The following is an 18,609-nucleotide window of genomic DNA, read 5'->3' as shown; positions in this document are numbered from 1 at the left end:
TATTCGTTTTGTAATTGAAAATGGAAATAATGGAAAGAGGTATAGGGAGATTGAAAATCCAAGTTAAAATTAAACAAAAGTTGATTCTATCGATTTCAATATGTGGTCGAAATATTCCTATCTCTCTCTCTCTCTCTCTTTTTGGATGTTCCCACGGACTCTCAATTTTCGCACAGACTGACCATTGGCTACTATACTAACAATGTGAATCGTTAGGGCAATTGTCCGGGTATTTTACGATTTTTCGAACAAATGGCAAGCACAAAGTGGGTCCAGTTCGATTCCTCCATTTATTTCGAAAATAAAATAAAGAAACACTTACTATATATATCAAGCATTAATTCTATTCTCCCCTCTCTCAATAAAGTATATATCTTATATATTCTCCACAAAAAAACACTCAGATCAAAGAGGATCAAATAATAAAAAAAAAAAAAGTTCCCATATGGTTAAAAACATTTTTACATTCTCATTCTGTATATTAGATTTTTTTTTTTACGAAATGTGAAAAAAAAGTCGAAACTCGCAATTAATAAATTGATCACATGTTCATAAGAAACTCGCTAAAAAAAAGAGGTTTACCACGCAATGAGGATGAGAGGAGGGTAAAAAAAACCGTTTCATTTTAAAAGGAGCCACGTGCCACGTTCCTTAAAGTGGTGTCAGCTGGTAAGAATATCGAAAACCGGAATACAGCTAGATTTTTATCGGAAAAGGTATATATATATATATCTCTTTTAGAATTAGGTGCGTGTAAACTGATAAAAAAAAAGGCGGAAAAACGCTTTTTTAATCTTTTATCAAAAATACATGTTTCTAAATGATAAGAAATCGTGTAGAACTAAAAATTAAAATCTGAAAAATTGATTCGTTTACGAATAAAGTAACTTTTACTAATTTAAAAGTAAAACCTGCACTGTCCGAAGTTTCTGCACATTTCTGGTAATTTTTACTCCAAAAATAGTAAATTTTACTATTTTCGAAGTAAAAATTACTCGAAATGCACAGAAACTCCTGACATTTCAGATTTTACTTTTAAAGTAGTAAAAGTTACTTTATACGTTTTTCTATTTTTCTCCATGTATTAATTAGTAACGACTAATTTAAATTAGTTAAAATTATTCCTAATTCTTTAGAGAGTACTTATGATTTATTTCCTAATTTGGAAAATAATTTTAATAAATAAAATTAAGTTTTCAGCTAACATCTGCTTAAAAGAAAATTTCAAAACGAAGAAAACCTGTAATTTTCAAAATTAAAACAAATGCAACAAGAAGCTGGAAACTTGCTAAATATAATTCTTATCAAATTTCATAAGAATTATGGGAGTAATTAAAAAAAAAAAAAAATTTTTAGGATGCAGTCTTATAGTATTTGGTTCTGCTGGTGCTTCCGTTTTTTTTTCGTCTTGTTATTCTCACCGTGTGTGTGAGTGAGAAATATCCCCACTAATATATACGTATATGGCAAGGCCGACACGCGCCAGTCGTTTCTGTCGCGTGGCTCCGAAAGAAAAGGAGAGCCGCAAGGAAGGACGAGAAAGGACGATGGCAAAAGAGAAAGAGAGAGAGTGTAAAGAAATTCCCAATGGTGCATGTGTGTAAAAAAGAGAGACACAAAACCCCTAGGATAAAGTGCGAGGGAGGGGAAAAAAAGTAAACGAGAGCGAGAGAGAGAGCAATGGATAAATCGCCACCTGCCACACAAATGGGCAGATGTGCGTCCGGCTTATGACGGCCACCATCCAATATATTTGCCTCCTGATGGTTGACGACCATTCGATTTTCGATATATTCAAACTTTTTAGAATATTCCTTCTAAAAAAAACTACAAAATTTGAAGGAATTGAAAAAAATCATGAAAATTTAAAAAAAAAGTTTCTATTACAAAAAATAAATAATCTCTAAAGAATTAGGACAAATTTTAACTAATTTGAATTAGTCACTCACTGTTTGCTTTTGAATTAGTTAAATTTTACTAATTCGTTAGTAGAAAATTTTTTATTTTATTATTAGTTAAATTTTAATAATTTGAATTATAGTGACTCACTTTTTATTTTGGAATTAGTTAAATTTTACTAATTCGATAGTACAAAATTTTTTCCACTATTAGTTAAATTTTACTAATTCAATAGTAGAAAATTTTTTATTCTATTATTAATAAAATTTTACTAATTTGAATTTTGTTTTTAAATTAGTCAAATTTTATTAATTCGATAGTAAAAAATTTTTGTTTAAAAATTTAACTAATTCAAAAATAAAAAGTGAGTCACTAATTCAAATTAGTTAAAATTTGTGACTAAATCAGATTTAAAGAGTAAGATTAAAAAATGAATTTTCATTTTTATTATATAATATGAAAAATTTCACTTTTCGAAAAATTATAACATTTTTTTTTTTTTTTTACAAAAGTGACATTCTTTAAAAATCATTGCCCCCCGTGGCTTGTTGCCAAAATAGCTTTGCACCGGATTTTTTTTTTTTTTTATTGAAACTGAGCAGAGAAAAATGTAAACCAAAAAGTTTTATATACTCGCATTTCATATACGCGCATCTCTTGGAAACAAGTATAAACTTTTTTGTTATGCAAGAGAGCTTTGATCGTATATTTTTTTCGTTGGTATAGTATAAAAATTCAACATTTTTGTTTTTTTATATTTGCGAGGAGGATATAAAAAAAAGAGAATTATTTCATGGAATTACTTCTTTTGCTTTATGCACACAAACACTGTTCCTATATATTTCGAAGTACTGTTCCGGAATCATTGACCCAAATCTAGGTTAAAACCGCGCACTTTATCTCTCTCTCTTAATAACGTATAAGAAGTATTCTTTTTTGTAAAGCAGATACAAGCTTATCAAAAAAATGGAAAATTTAGAAAATTCTATTTATAAAATTCTGTTTTAAAATATATTATATGCTAATTTTCCCGTAGCATTTCCTTGTTACTCTTGGCTATAAGGGATAAATTTTATCGAGATCAAAAGAAAGGGAAGATGAATAATGCACATATGAGGTAAACATTATGATATCAAATGTTGAATATCAAATGAAAATTAATTTAGCATTTTATACATCGAGCCAAGATTTGATGATAAATCCTCTCATTGTTTATAATTCCAATGATCATTATAATTATAATTTATATACAACTATTAATCATAAAAAATTTTTATTTAATTCAAATAATTGGTTACTTGACTATAACACTGAAAAAAAAAATTTATTTGATTCAAATACTCGATTACTTGACTATTATTAAATAAATATTTACATGAACCAAATAATTTTTATTTGAATTAAATAAATTGTATTTGAACCAATAATAATTTCTGTATTTGAAAATGATAATTGACTCAAATAATAATTGTTTGATACAAATAAATATTTATTTGATAATAGTTAAGTAATCGAATATTTGAATGAAATAAATTTTTTTTTGAGTGTATCAAATGAATATTTATTCGAATAATTTTTATTTGAATTAAATAAACTGGATTTAAACCAATAATTTTTGTATTTGAAACAAATACCATCTCAAATAATAATTATTTTTTACAAATAAATATTTATTTGATAATAGTCGAGTAACCGATTATAAAAAAAATTTATTTGATCTAAATAATCGGTTACTTGCCTATTATCAAATAAACAATTTATTTGTAACAAATAATTATTATTTGAGATGGTATTTGTTTCAAGTACAGAAATTATTGGTTCAAATATAGTTTATTTAATTCAAATAAAAATTATTTTGTTCAAATATTCATTTGATAATAGTCAAGTAAATTATTTTGAATAAAATAAATTTTTGTTCAGTGTGATGCTGCGTGGACCAAAAATTAATTTTAATCCACATCTATATAAAATGAACCATATAATAAACATTAAAATATACTTCATTGTTCTCTTCATAGCTAACATGAAATTAAAAAAAACTATCTTAAAAGGCGCATAAAAAGAAGCAGAAAAAAATAGCTTTTATTTTCCCTAGAATGTTAGATTTTAAAAATTCAGACAAGATAGGAGAAATAATTTCGAGTTTCTGAGAAGAGGGAGGAGACGGATGGTGCACTGTTACCAAGTGAACATTATGAGAGGGTGGGAAGAAGTCGGACAGATGTTGAAAATTTCTGTAAAGAGAGAGCAAGAGAGAGCAAGAGAGAGAGCAAGAGAGATGAGAAGAAGATGGGTGAGAAGACAATGAAATGGAGCCGAGTGGCGCGTGGCTTGCCTGGTTATATATACATTGGTAGGGATAAGTATATACACAGGGCATTATGATCATACGTATATGAGAGAGGGAGGGAGAAAGAAAGAAGGTGGTAGGTAACTTCTGGGATGATGAAGTAAAGAAAAGAGTTGAGCACAGGAGAGACAAGAAGTGTTGAACCGTAATTCTCTCTAGAATGAGCAAGTACTCATGATTTTTATGGTGACTTTAAAACACGCCTCTCTCCTCTCCATTTTTTTTAACCTTATGCCACTTATACGGCATAATTTCTTCAAAGGAAGCGCGCTCTCATATTTTACGTGCCTCATCCTTTGCTCTTTATCTCTCTATAATAATAATAACGTCTGTTTTAAATTGTCATTTTTTCTTCAATTTCATTTTCATCTGACAATTTAATAAATCATTTAATTAAATTAAATAAAAATAAATTAAATGTAAATTTTTTGCATCCAAAGGGATTTGAAATTTTTTTTAAAAAAAGATTTGGTTTCATATAATGTTGCAGTTTCAAAAGAATGCAATGAAAAAAAAATTGTAATCGGTTACTTGACTATTTTCAAATAAATGTTTAGTTGAACCAAATAAATATTCACTTGAGCCAAATAAATATTTACTTGAACTAAATAAATTTTATTTTAACTAATTAAATTGCATTTGAACCAATATTGCATTTGAACAAATACCATTTAATTCACTCAAATAGTAATTATTTGATACAAATAAATATTTATTTAATTCAAATAAAAATTATTTGGTTCAAATAAATATTTATTTAATATCAAATAATTGATTATTTGAATCAAATAATTTTTTTTTCAGTACAAAAAATTATATTTGAATATTCAATTTTGCTAAAAAATAAGAAATTCTTTATGTTTATAATAAAAAGAATGCATTTATTTACTTTTTCCAAAAAAAAAGAAATGCATCAAAAATTCTACCACACACTAGAGTTAAAGAAGCAAATTTCTAGAAGGGGGTGAAAATTTGGACGGTTGGTGTCTGGAGCACAATTGTCCTTATTTATTTTTTGATGCATCGGTTCGCCTTGAATTTCGCATTCATCCGGCAATAAGTATTCTTCTCACAAAGAATAAAATAAACGAGCGTAGGAGTGCCTGATGTCGGCGCGCGAGGCAGCCGTCTATTGCCAAAAACCCGTGAAGGAGGAGAATAATTGAATACGAATTTTCAAAAGGGGTTTTCAAATTGAATAGATTTTGATCGTTACAGAGAAAGAGAGAGAGAATTTTTATAACGAAATTTCAGACTATCATGCTGCCTGCTGCATATAATTCGAAAGCTGGACGCAAATTCAAATCAAAAGGGAGAGATGTATACTGACTGGTGACGATATATACGTTAGAAATCTAAATTTAGAACGTTGCTTTTTTTTCTTCTTTCCTTATATATTCTCAACGTCTGTTTGCAGTTTTGTTTAATAGTCGACGAAAACGTATATGGCATAGTTTAAATTTCAGTTCCAGAGAAATTTTTCATTTGCATTTATTTGGGACAAATAAAATTTTATATTTGAATCAAAAATATATTAGTCTAATAACTAATTTTGATTTAAATCATTTTAATTTACTTTTTTTATTTTTATTTAATTTTTATTTAAATCAGACAAAACTTATTTGTAACAAATAAATATTTGAAACATGTTTATTTGAAATAAATAAATATTTCTTTGAAAAAACAAAATTTTTATTTGGTTCTGAGATAAATGTATATCTTTTCTCTGGATATAAACCTCCACAAATTATAAAAAAATATTGTTGAGAAAATTAATTCAAAACCAATTTTTGACCAATTTGACAATTCATCATGGCAATATGGGGCCACTGAATCATTAAACAAATTAAGGTCACATATGGTTAGCACTCGCTATGAGTTGTTTTTTTTTTAATAAAAAGAAAGGGAATTACAAGCATATAGAGGAACCATTATATGAGAATTCATCTACTATTTTTAAAATATTAGGCTCAACATCAGGCAAAGTAGGTCAATAGTAAAAAAAACAAAATTTCTAAACTTTTTTTTTAATAAACGTTTTTTTTAACTTTCATTTCTAAAATACGTTTTTTTTAACTGACAAAGCAAATGTACTTTTCACACATACAACCCTTTTGCGTTGAAATAAGGGTGGTAATTAAAGAACCAAGAACAAATGACTGATTCTCTAAGGGTTGAAATCCCCGTACAGTAAAGGATCACAAAAGGGGTTAATTCTTCCTATTACGCAATAGCGAACAAGTGCTACGATTCTCACTGCAAATATCGACGCCTCCCGTTGATAAGATGCCCGTTCATTTGTCAGAATAATAAAATGCCATCTCGAGCTCAGTTCAATATGAAGCTAGTTCAATTGTCAAAATAATAAAAGGCTATCTCAGTTTCAGAATAATATAATCCTATCTCGCATTAAATTCGAATTTAAGTTTTCGTAAATTAAGAAAAGGAGTTTAAGTCGATCAGAATATTAATTCATACTTTTTAATGATTAATTAGTGATTAATAATTATTAATAAAATAAGAAATAGAATAAAAAACAAATAATAAAATAAGAAATAGAATAAAAAACATTAAATAATAAAATAAATGAAAATAAAAAATATTATTAAAAAAGAAAAAAATTAATTTAGCCTTGAATTATTTATTACTAATATTTTTTTTATTATAATTTTTTTATTAATTTTTTTATTTTTATTATTTTATTATAATTTATTTATCAATTATTTTATTTTTTTAATCAATAATAATTATTATTAATAATTATTATAAATAAAATAATTGATAAATAAATTATAATAAAATAATAAAAATAAAAAAATTAATAAAAAAATTATAATAAAAAAAATATTAGTAATAAATAATTCAAGGCTAAATTAATTTTTTTCTTTTTTAATAATATTTTTTATTTTCATTTATTTTATTATTTAATGTTTTTTATTATATTTATTATTTTATTATTTGTTTTTTATTCTATTTCTTATTTTATTAATAATTATTAATCACTAATTAATCATTAAAAAGTATGAATTAATATTCTGATCGACTTAAACTCCTTTTTTTAATTTACGAAAACTTAAATTCGAATTTAATGCGAGATAGGATTATATTATTCTGAAACTGAGATAGCCTTTTATTATTTTGACAATTGAACTAGCTTCATATTGAACTGAGCTCGAGATGGCATTTTATTATTCTGACAAATGAACGGGCATCTTATCAACGGGAGGCGTCGATATATACTTCCCTTGAAATAACGGTCATATATATATATAAACTAGATGAATTATGACATTTCGAATGTGTGCAACCACTTTTTTTTTAACTCCATAAACTTCGCAACCCTTCACCGTCAAGTGCGACCCACCCAAAAGAAAAAAAAAAGTCTCAAAAAAAAACCTCTAGAAATCAGGGTGAATTTACGTCATATCGAACAGTTCTTTTTTTCTAAAGAGAAAAATGTGTGTTTTTTTTTTAGATTTAATCAGTTGAATTATAATTTATATATGTACTTTTATTCAATCGACCGCGAGTGGTTTTTATGCGATATTGTGAAAAAGGGGATGTAGCAATTTTTTTTCTGTTTTTTTTTTTTTTAAATGAGAGATGAATGATATAGAAAAAGTCCCCTGATATGTATTGTATTACAAATTTTTTTTTTTTCAACATTTGCGACCCTGACATTCAGAATAATAATATTTTTTTTATATAAGAGTCCTTTGCGGTAACTCCTTTACGTTCCCTTAATTACAAACTGAGTAGGAGAATTGTATAATTAATTTTGAACGAGAAAGCGAACTCTGATTTGCATCTCGACACCGTCACGCGCGTTCTTTGTGTATATTCTATATACCTATGTATATATTAGTCACAAAAGACTGAGATTTCCTCTCACGAAAACAGTTGATTTTGTTTTTCCAAGAGAAATAATTAAAATTATAATAATTAGTATTATCAATTATCATTATTCAGAACTATTTAAACTTGTAAAAATTTTTAGTTATTTTTCACTGAAAATTAATAGTAAAAAAAAACTACTAAATCCATGTGAAAATTTAACTAAAAAATTATTTTTTAATCAGTCGAGTTATTTTTTATTAATTCAAATATTTTTATGTTCCGGAACCTCTAAATTTTTTTTTTTTTTACATTATTTTTGTTTAAAAAACGAAAAAAATAATTTTATGGAGTCCGGAACATAAAAATCACCTTGTATAATTTCAAATGCATGGTAATTTTAATTTATTATTCATTCGGGTATGTTTAAAAGAAAATGAAGTTAATATTTTTTTCTTTAAAGATAAGGAAGTGAAATGCTTCATGCACACCCTTAATGTTCTGAATAATATACACCGAGAACACGATATTTTAAACTTATAAGAATATAATCTCGGCTCCTATTTAAGAATATAATCCAGCATGCTTTTCATTCTTAAAGTTAAAATATAATACTCTTAAAATAAGAGGAATTATCTTAAGATATGAATACGGATATGAAAAAATATCTTAATTTAATTATAGTTTTTTTTTTAAATTTTTGTAATATTTAATTCTATAACATTATAATATTCTTAAATTAAGAATACCTTTTTTTCGCTGTAAATGTTAGTAATATAATTATTATTATTTTCATTAGATTAATAAATTGATTATTTATTTGAAAAGCAAAAAAAAAACAGTAATGGGAGTATTAAAGAAAGGCAAAACAAAAAGAATAATAGACATTAGGGGGTTGAAGTTAAATCAACATGGGATCTTATATTTACACTGAGAAGATTGTAAATAGCTCATTTGACGAGTCGCCAATTTTCGTGCGTATATACTGTGCAAAATGCCTGTCGATGTTAACTTTAAGTCTAGATGGGTTAAAGTGACGATGGCCCGCAAGAGGAACCTTTTCCAATTGACGTCATAGTTGCACTCTTTTAAAGAGTGTATTTTTTAACTCTTCCTAACTTTAACTCTCATACTCTCTCTCTCTCTCTCTCTCCTTCTTTCTCCCACTTCCTTTGTGAGTTAAGAATACGATGCATTGGGGTAACTTTAGTTGCAACCAGGAATAGCCAGGTCTAGCCACTGAGCTGAATTAACTTATATTCTATTCTGTCTATAAAGAGACCAGACTTTTCAATTCAAAATACAACCGTTACCTTCTCAATTGTCATTCTCTGTATTGTATATACACAATAATAAAATATGCATTTTTCTAAAATTCATTAATTTTTTTCAGTAAGTCAATTTTTAATAGCAACAAAAAAAAATTAATAATTTTCTTCTTTTGTATAATAAAAAAATTAATAGTAGATTTTTTAACGAAATTTAAAGTTCTGATTTTAAACCAAAAAAGTATATTTTAAAATGGGCTTATAAATGGTAATTTAGTATTATGGTATTTTAAAATGGAGGAACTCATTTAAAAAGCAGATTAGAAGAATAATCTTGTGTGTCATTGAAATACCGAAAATGCTTATAGATTGATTATTATCTAACTTTCTTTCTCTCATGACCTATGCTGGCGATCATTCAATTTATCAAAAATACTTCCTTTAAACTACATATTAGAATATATGCCGCATGTCTAATCGTGATTCAACAAAAGATAATATCTATATATTATAATCAATAAATGTTTCTTTTCTGAATGAAGACTATTCTATTATTTTCCAAAAGGAATTCTATATAAGAAAAAACAAAACTTCCTAATAAAATTCAATGACTACTTCGAATCAGTTCGAAACTCTAAAAAGAATATATTTTTTTGGCCCCTATTTAAGAATATTTCCCCTGCATTTTATTCTTAGAGTTGGAAAATAATATAGTTACTATATTTAATAAAAAAAGAAGTCTTCAATTATGAACTATTTCTTAATTTAAAAATCGATTCTTATTTTAAGATATAATTATTTTCTAAATCTAAGAAAAAAATGCATGAAATAAAATTATTTTTCGAATAAACAATTTTGTTGTGTCAATCGAAATAAGTTAAAATTTTTGAAAAAAAGAATTATTACACAAAAAAAGACAATGCTTTTATATTTATAATGTATTCGCACCAAAAATAGAGCACGTTTCTAAAAGATGCATTTACGTTTGTTGTAGAGCAGACATAATATAGGTATAAAATTGTATGCACATACATATAGACAGAGAAACTTATATCTTTGTAGCCAAGTGGCATGTCCACGACACTCGTATATATGTAACATTTCCGTGTTCGGGGCCAGCGCCCTCACACAGTTTCTGTTTTCCTCCAAAAGTTTCATTGTATCACGTTAAAAGCACAAATTTTTTAATCCACATCGAAAAATAATTTTAAAAAAAAAACTAAATAAATAATAAAAATTATTTATATTCCAAATATTAATATTTACTAATAGCCAACAAATTATTTGAACCAAATAAATTTTTGCTTTTAGTGTAAAATAAAAACAAATAAAATAAATTAGATTCAAATTTTTAATTATATTTATAAAAAAAATTAATATAAAAATTGAAACCTATAACAATTTTTAGAATTTACTAGGAATCCTGCGGAATTTTTATTCAATCAATAATAAAAAAACATTTTCTTTAAAAATTTTAAAGAAAATATTTTTAAAAACAAAAACAATTTCTATTCCCAAAATCCCATTTATGAATTTTTCAAAATAGCAAAAATTCTCCAACTTTATATGAATTATAAAGTGCAGAGAGGTGATCATATTTTTGTGAGAAATTCTTTTACTTGACCTACTTTTTATAAGAAGAATACAGTTTTATTCTGAAAGCAGTTTTTTGTAAAAAAAATTGTAATAAGAAAATTTTTATAATGCAAAAAAGAAGAAGGAAAATCTTGTTGCAGGAAAAAATTTATTTTATTAAAATAATCGATTATTTTAATAAAAATTAATTAAATAAATAATTTAATTAAATATTTACTTGAATCAAATAATCTTTATTTGACTTAAATAAATTTAAACTTTTATTTCGAATTAAATAAAATAGAACCAAATAATTTCGTAATTTCAAATAAATACAATTTAATTGACTCGAATAATAATAATAAATAAATATTTGATAAAAATTGATTATTTGAATGAAATAAAAATTTTTTTCAAACAAATATATATAATTCCGCATTTGAAAGTGAAATGCAGACGAAAGAAGATTCTCATATAGACAGACACTTCTAACAGCAGGACAGGGCACCGACCTAATTCTCATATATATTTATATCAGAAGAGGTGCTAGTGTGTACTATCTTGGAGAGATGTGAGCGCGCGAAAAGTCGACACAAGATTCGCGTGTATATAGGAAAATGCAGCAACATCGCAAACGACCCCGCAAAGTATAGTATATAGTGACGCACGAAATTCTCGTTCTTCTCAAGTCTAATGACTCTCTGGAAATCCAATTCCAAAGTTTATATATTCAGCAAGCCCGCAAACTGCATCTCGCAAAAAGAGAAAGAAACATATAGTCGCTATGTGATCTAAAATCTGGCCAAAAGCCTAAATTTCAAAATTCTATTTGATTTTCCATCCAAAACGTTAAAATGCAACTTTACACAAAAAAAAATTTATTTAATTTAAATAATCGTTTACTTAAATATTAACAAATATTTTCTTCAACCAAATAATTTTAGAGTAAATTAAATTTTGTTTCAATTACAGAAATTATATTGATTTGATTGAAATAAAAATTATTTATGAGCCAAAAGTTTTGAACGCTAATATGAACGAAATTTTTTTTGCAACTTCTGAAGTACATAATGTTTATGATAAACGAGTTTTAAAGAAATAATTTTTTAAAATGAAAAATTCTATAATTTTTTGCCTAAAAAATAAATCTTGTAGTTTTCAATAATCAACAAATTATAGAAAATATTTTTTTAGACAAAAAATTATAGAATTTTTCACTTTAAAAAATTATTTCTTTAAAAATCGTTTATCATAAACGTTGCGTACTTCAGCTTCGTCTTCTTTAAGTACGAATTTTATTACAAAATATTGTTTAAAATATCTAAAAAGATGTTATTAATTTATTTATTAAATAAATTTATTATTAAATAAATAAATAAATTTAATAATTGTTTAATTTACTGTTTTATTTTACATGGTCATCATAATTTTTAATAATTTATAGATTGAAAAAAATATTTCGTTCAAAACTTTCGGCTCATAATTATTTAAATAAATATGATCAGTCGATTATTTGAACCAAATATAATTATTTCAGTGCAGTTTACGAATTTTTAACAAAAAATTTTCAGGTTTTTTTTTCTTTTGAAGAAAAAATTGCAATGTAACAAAATTGTCATTTAGTTCCCTCGGTTCCCAGAGATTCAGAAGTGAGAAATTGAAAAATAATTGTTGAGATCTACTCCCACGCTATGGATATATAAATATATGCAACAGCTGATTTCATTGCCATGATTTTGCATTCTATACCTGGATTTTAAAAACCGGATTTAAATTACATTTGCGTTATGTAATCAAACTGTCTCTGAAAGAAACATTTTTCCATATTTGTCATCAAAAGGGGGATGTCTCGGATTTTAAAAAAGAGAGACGTCTTTCCTGTTTATACTGCTTAGAAAATATAAGGCATTGAATAATTTCTCATACGTTGGATTTTTAAAAAGTAAGGGATGAGGGCAAACTATATGTGTACTATAAAAGAGCGAGGTCATTCGATTTGAAGGCATATAATCCTGAACAGGTAGAATTCTCTCTATATATATAGGAACTGACATATGATCATAAATTCATATATCGGAAATTCAGTTACAGAAGATCCGTAAACTTCCGTTACAAGTTTTCAAAGTTTATTAGATTTTCCAAACAAAATATTTATCTTGCTTTAGAAATGTCGATAAATTTTTTTTATTTTTTTTCAGTAGAAAATTTAAAGAAGTTATTTTCAAAGTAACGATAATTTTTTTATAAAATAACAATACAAAGGTGCTAAAATATTTTAGTGGTTCATTAGGAAAATTTTAAAACTAATTCAAAAAGAACGATAGAAAAAGCACATATGTTGAGTGCGGGAATAATAAGAAAATCCAACTATTTTAGGCAGTGACTTTCAGAAAAATTCCATGACCGATGCGCACAATTAAGTATTCTTACCACTGTGCATCGCGGTTTTGAAGGGGCCGAACTTAAACTCGTGTCTGCCATATGACAATAACATCTGTGGCCCATGCTAAGCCTTAAGACATATATATAGGATCCAAGAAGGTATAACCATCTTGCAAGCAAGTCCAGTATCACTTTAATTTTGAAAAAAAAAATTTTTTTTGAAGCACCATAAAGGCCCACAGAAACCATGTTCCTTATTTTGTTATTTAACTTTTAAAATTTCTGTTTATTGCAAAAGAAAAAGATTTCACGGATGAAAATGAAGACTGGTATCGTTTTTGGTCAAAACAAATCCAGATGTGGAAAAATGTTTCTTTTCAAATAATATATTTTCTCATCTGGAGAACCTATCTATTCAGGTAAATTTTGCCAAAAGCCAAGAGGATAATCAGCAATAGAGTATTTACTATACATATAACAGAACAAAGGTGTCAGGTAAAGTCGCAAATCTTTTAACACTCTCTACACGTGTTCAGCACATGCGGCAATTTCATCTGTACACACAATAATTTCAACAAAATTCCAAGTCGTTAAATTTTATGAAAAAAAAAAAAAGAAACTCAACACATGTTGGCAAAAATTTTTATTCTGAGCACGTATATCCAAAGTGCATTTTTTTTTTACTTTTGAATAATTCTTTTCAAAATAGCGAAGCCAAATTTGGCGCATTTATGAAATAAAATAATTCAAGTAAAAATACAATTATTATTATTAATATTATTATTATCGAAAATTATCAGTTAGTTTTTTTTTTTTTTTTAATGACAAACTAAAAAATTATTTCATTTCTCTCGTTTATCAAAAATAAAATTTAATTTTGAAATTTCATTTATTAAATATTTTTAAAAAATAGTAATTTTTAATTATTTAATAATAAAATAATATTCATAATATATTTTCTCTTTAAATTTGAATTACGTAGTAAAAAGTCGCGTCAACTAATTAAAATAGGTAAAAATTTATACTGAATTTCAATTATTTTTTTCACTACAATTTTAATTTAAAAAATATAAATTTTAATTCAAATTGTAATGCATATTACATTAAAAATTAGTGGAAATTCTTAGTAATTTTAATTAGTGTACTTTTCAATAATTCAAATTATAAAGAGATACAAGAAAATTATAATTTATATATATAAAATAATAAAAATATAAATTAATTTAAAAATAATAAATTTATAATTTTGCCTTCGAACAAATAAAGTTTTTCTAAAACAAAAAACTTATTACCAACAAAACTGTTCTTCATATTTTACCAATAAAACTCAGAAGAGGTCGTTCCGGCTAATTTACTTTAGTTCAGGCCTTAGGTAAAACAGAAAACTGTAAGATATTAATTCTTTATGTGATGTGATAATTATTTTCTACACAAAGAAAATAAAAAATACTAACTGATTAGATAATCAAATTCAGCGTGAAATATCTAAAAAATACAATTATTTGACGGTAACATCTTTTAATAGTCATTCATAATTTTCTCCACATTAAATTATTTATATTTAAAAAAAACTACATTTCTATTTTATCGAGAATTTAATTAAAAATAAATTTATAATAAAAATAAATTAAAATACCGTATCGAAGCATTAATAATAATAATAATAATAAAAATAAATAAATAATTTAATTAAAATACTTTCACGAAAGTAATAAAATTATGTTAATTATGAATTAATAAAAAAATTAAATATAAATATATAAATTATGTAAATAAAACAAGAATTTTCCACTAACTTACAAGAATAATAAAATCAGTTATTTAATATTTTGAATTAAAAATAAATATGTAAACAATACGAATACATATATATTACATAATCGAATATTTTATCGAAATTCTGACAAATTGTTACCATTTAATTAACTACATTACTATACAGATGTTCTGAGAGGACTGAATAGAAAATCCCTAATTAATCTGGAATAAGAGATAGAGAACGAAAAAAGAGTAAAGAAGAACAAGTAGAAGTAACAGGTGTCAATCCTTTTATTTACATTTCAAGATCAATGTCTCCTATAGAAAAAAAATTTCCCTAAAGACTCATCTACACCTTCATTACGAGAAATCTAAAAAAAAACAGAGATAATTTCTTATGAAACAAATCTTTTGCAATCTCTCAACTAATTTGTACAACCAAGTATACAAAATTATCAACTTGGAAAATTCCCATCAATTTTCTTTTATTTTCAAATCTCACTATTCTATAAAATGACAATTGAATAGCATAACCTAAAAACTGCATCAATTTCGCAAAATTATAGCAAAGAAGTAAAAATTCAACTAAGACGAATGAATTTTACAATAAAAAAAGAAGAAAAAAAACAAAATATCATGTCTGCAAAAAATATAACCTAACCTCTAAACGTGTCATCAACAAAAATCATCAATGAACCTTCATGTAATCAATAGATGAATGGTGGGGAGAGAGGGGACGTGTAAGGAAATATTCAAAGCATAAATAAAATGAGGTCAAATTTTAGGGACGTACAGAAAGAAATATAGATAAAAAATAAATATTAATTTACACATGTCAAATGAATAATCTGTCATTATTGTCGCTATGCGCAACATTTATTTTAGCAAAAGTGAAAAAGTAAAAGAATTTTTTTTACTCACCGCTCTGACCGGTACTGCTCTTGCTGGAGGATTGGCCCATTGTCAAATTAGAAAATGTCAGGAACGCGAATAACACGCGATGAACGTGCTTTCACGCAAACAATAACAATAAACGTAAATTAATTGAAAATCGAGACATTTTTGTCAAACACATATCACATTAAAACGCAGTGTTTTCTCTGATGTGTGCGTTTGCGACAGCAAAGATGTGTGTACGGCTGCTGCCAACGAGATGATTGGCTACAATTAATTGCGCATGCGCGTGGCGCTTTAATTCAAATTCTTTCGCTCCAACATTGATTTCAAAAATATATTTTTTTCCAAAATAAATAGATAAATAATTTAACTTCATTAAATCAAATAAGAGTTATAAATTACAGAGTATAATAATAGTAATTAATAAAAATGATAATAAAAAAGCAAACTAATAATAAATAAAAGTAAAATTAATAAAATTGTGAAATAAATTTTGTCGAAACCGAGAAAATTATTTTTTAATTTCTATAATGTCGTATTCGGAGAAAGCACATTTTCATCAATGTAATTCCATAATGCTCAAAAGTAATGTACATGAAAATTATCTTTGCGTGATATATTAGTATGCAAGAGGAGTTTCGCTTTTTATTATTATTTTTTTTTTTTAAATGAAAAGAGAATCACGCGATCCTAATCCTCATCTAACGGGTGTTTCGATGGAAAAAAATCTTTTTCAAAAAAAATAACAAAAGAAATTAACAAAAAAATAAATTTAAAAATTGAAATTTTTTTTAATTTTAATATTTGGAATTTAATTTTACTCTAGAAAGAATGAATTAATTATTATTAAATAAATATTTTTCGTAACAAGAATTTAATAAATTAAATAATTATTAAAACGCTTTATTTATCATTAATTAATTAATTAATTAAACAAATTAAAAAAATGTAATTATATTTAAATTTTGAAATTTTGTAATCATTATATAATTACATTGAGATAAATAATTAATTATATTTTTAAAAAAATTTTCTTTTTAATATTGTTTAACTTGTGAAAATCACTTTGTTGCATGTACTTTGAACTCTGCACTTTGCGTCAATACATATATATTATTGTTAGGTATACTTTTATCATGTATAGTTCCCTTGGTTACTTGTAATCACAACATCCTGACATCGAGTAGCTCCACTTTGCTTGTTCGATGCTTCTCGTTACCATTCAAAATGTCCATTTTTCCCAGAAACAATCTTCATCTATTTTACAATAAAAAATATACGTCAATTTTTAAATTGTGTATACTACAATAGTGATTAAAAAAAACACGCAAATTCTTCCTCATCAAATATTTAATTTAAAAAAAAGGAAAAAAATGAGGAATTTTAATTGTAAACACTGTCTGAGTATTTTTATTCTAATTCTTTTTGAAATTCCTCAAGAAGGTGAGTTTCAAGAATAATATTACTAAATGGATTAAAATTTAAAATTCAAAAATAAAAAAAATAAAAATTGTTATTAATAATAAATAAATAATATAATAACTATATTATTATTATTATTATTATTATTATTATTATTATTATTATTAAATTTTAAGTAAATTTGCTGAACTATTTGGAAATTGATTTTCAATTAAATTTCAGGCAAAACTTTGGATTGCTTCAAATGTGTTTCAATTGGTGGAGATAACAAACCCTGTGATGACCCATTTCATAACAATGGAAGTTTGGAGTTTCTAGAGTCTCCTTGTTTAGGGGGTCGTAAAAATAGAGATGGTCTTTTTCCTGCAACCGCTTGTGTAAAAATAGCAGGAATTTACTGTAAGTAAAATCAATTTTTTTTACAAAAATATTTTTTTAAATAATTATAAAAAATATTTCCGCTCTTTTTAATTGTATTTTTAACAAATTAATAGCTAAAAATATATAAAATTATTTAAAATGATTAAAAATTTAATTTTCTTAATTAATATTATAATTAATATAATATATTCATTAATATTTAATTAATTAATATTTCAGACGATTCTGGAGTGTCATTAACAATTAGAAGTTGCGCTTTAGATAGTGGTACATTAACAACAGATTCCGAATTAATACGAATGTCTCACTGTGGAGGATTTTATTTCGAAAATAGGTGAGTCCGATTATTATTTCTTTTTTTTTAAATTAAAATTCTCTGTTAATTATGAAATGGAATTTTTTTCCAGATACGTTAAAGGATGTGTTCAATCGTGTAGTGATGCTGACGCTTGTAATTTATCTACTCGAAATTTGAAGCCTACAATTCTTCTCATAATATCCTATTTAACTTTGAAATATTTCTAAAATTAAATTCTCTTTCTAGTCATTTAGAAACTTTATTAAAATAACGAACACCAATTTTTTAATTATAAATCATACTGTGATTCATTTATTTTCAATTTTGGACATTCAATATCCAAAGTTGAAAATTAGAAAGTATTTTCAAAGTATTTTCACAATGTGTTCATTTTTACAACGAAACAAAAATTTTATGTCTTTTATTTTTACTTATATATATTTTTGAAAAACTTTTTAAAGTTTATTGTTATAAAAAATCATGTTATTATAGATAATATTAAAAAACAATTTTGTTTTGTTAATAATGTTAAATTTTAACTAATA

General features: G+C 25.2%; 3 protein-coding genes across 7 annotated transcripts in view; 2 read left to right on the top strand and 1 right to left on the bottom strand.

Annotated features, from left to right (window-relative positions):
• LOC127280094 (protein neuralized) overlaps positions 1-18,609 on the bottom strand; it is a 67,603-nt gene that overhangs the window by 46,874 nt on the left and 2,120 nt on the right. For 2 of the 5 annotated variants that reach the window (XM_051302942.1, XM_051302902.1), the window contains exon 1: positions 15,988-16,220. The exons of the other annotated variants lie outside the window; for them this stretch is intronic. Coding sequence is in view for 1 of the 2 variants with exons in the window: in XM_051302902.1 (XP_051158859.1) it covers positions 15,988-16,027 (40 nt within the window). In the remaining variant the exon portion in view is untranslated. Of the gene's footprint in view, positions 1-15,987; positions 16,221-18,609 lie in introns of those variants that run through there. 5 annotated transcript variants of the gene reach the window in all.
• LOC127280216 (uncharacterized) lies at positions 17,003-18,500 on the top strand. Its single transcript, XM_051303109.1, has 4 exons — positions 17,003-17,406; positions 17,608-17,784; positions 17,986-18,100; positions 18,174-18,500. Exons 1-4 carry the CDS (start codon positions 17,337-17,339, stop codon positions 18,289-18,291), a joined length of 480 nt encoding a protein of 159 aa, XP_051159066.1. The 5' UTR covers positions 17,003-17,336; the 3' UTR covers positions 18,292-18,500.
• Positions 17,319-18,609, top strand: part of LOC127280130 (uncharacterized) — a 93,194-nt gene continuing 91,903 nt past the window's right edge. The window contains exon 1 of the mRNA XM_051302998.1: positions 17,319-17,328. The gene's annotated coding sequence lies outside the window, so the exon portion shown is untranslated. The remainder of the gene's footprint in view (positions 17,329-18,609) is intronic.

Source organism: Leptopilina boulardi, unplaced genomic scaffold, assembly GCF_019393585.1.
Source record: "Leptopilina boulardi isolate dan_hultmark-lab unplaced genomic scaffold, ZJU_Lbou_2.1 LbouV2_112, whole genome shotgun sequence".
Taxonomy (NCBI): Eukaryota; Metazoa; Arthropoda; class Insecta; order Hymenoptera; family Figitidae; genus Leptopilina; species Leptopilina boulardi.
This window is presented reverse-complemented; position numbering and strand designations above follow the sequence as displayed.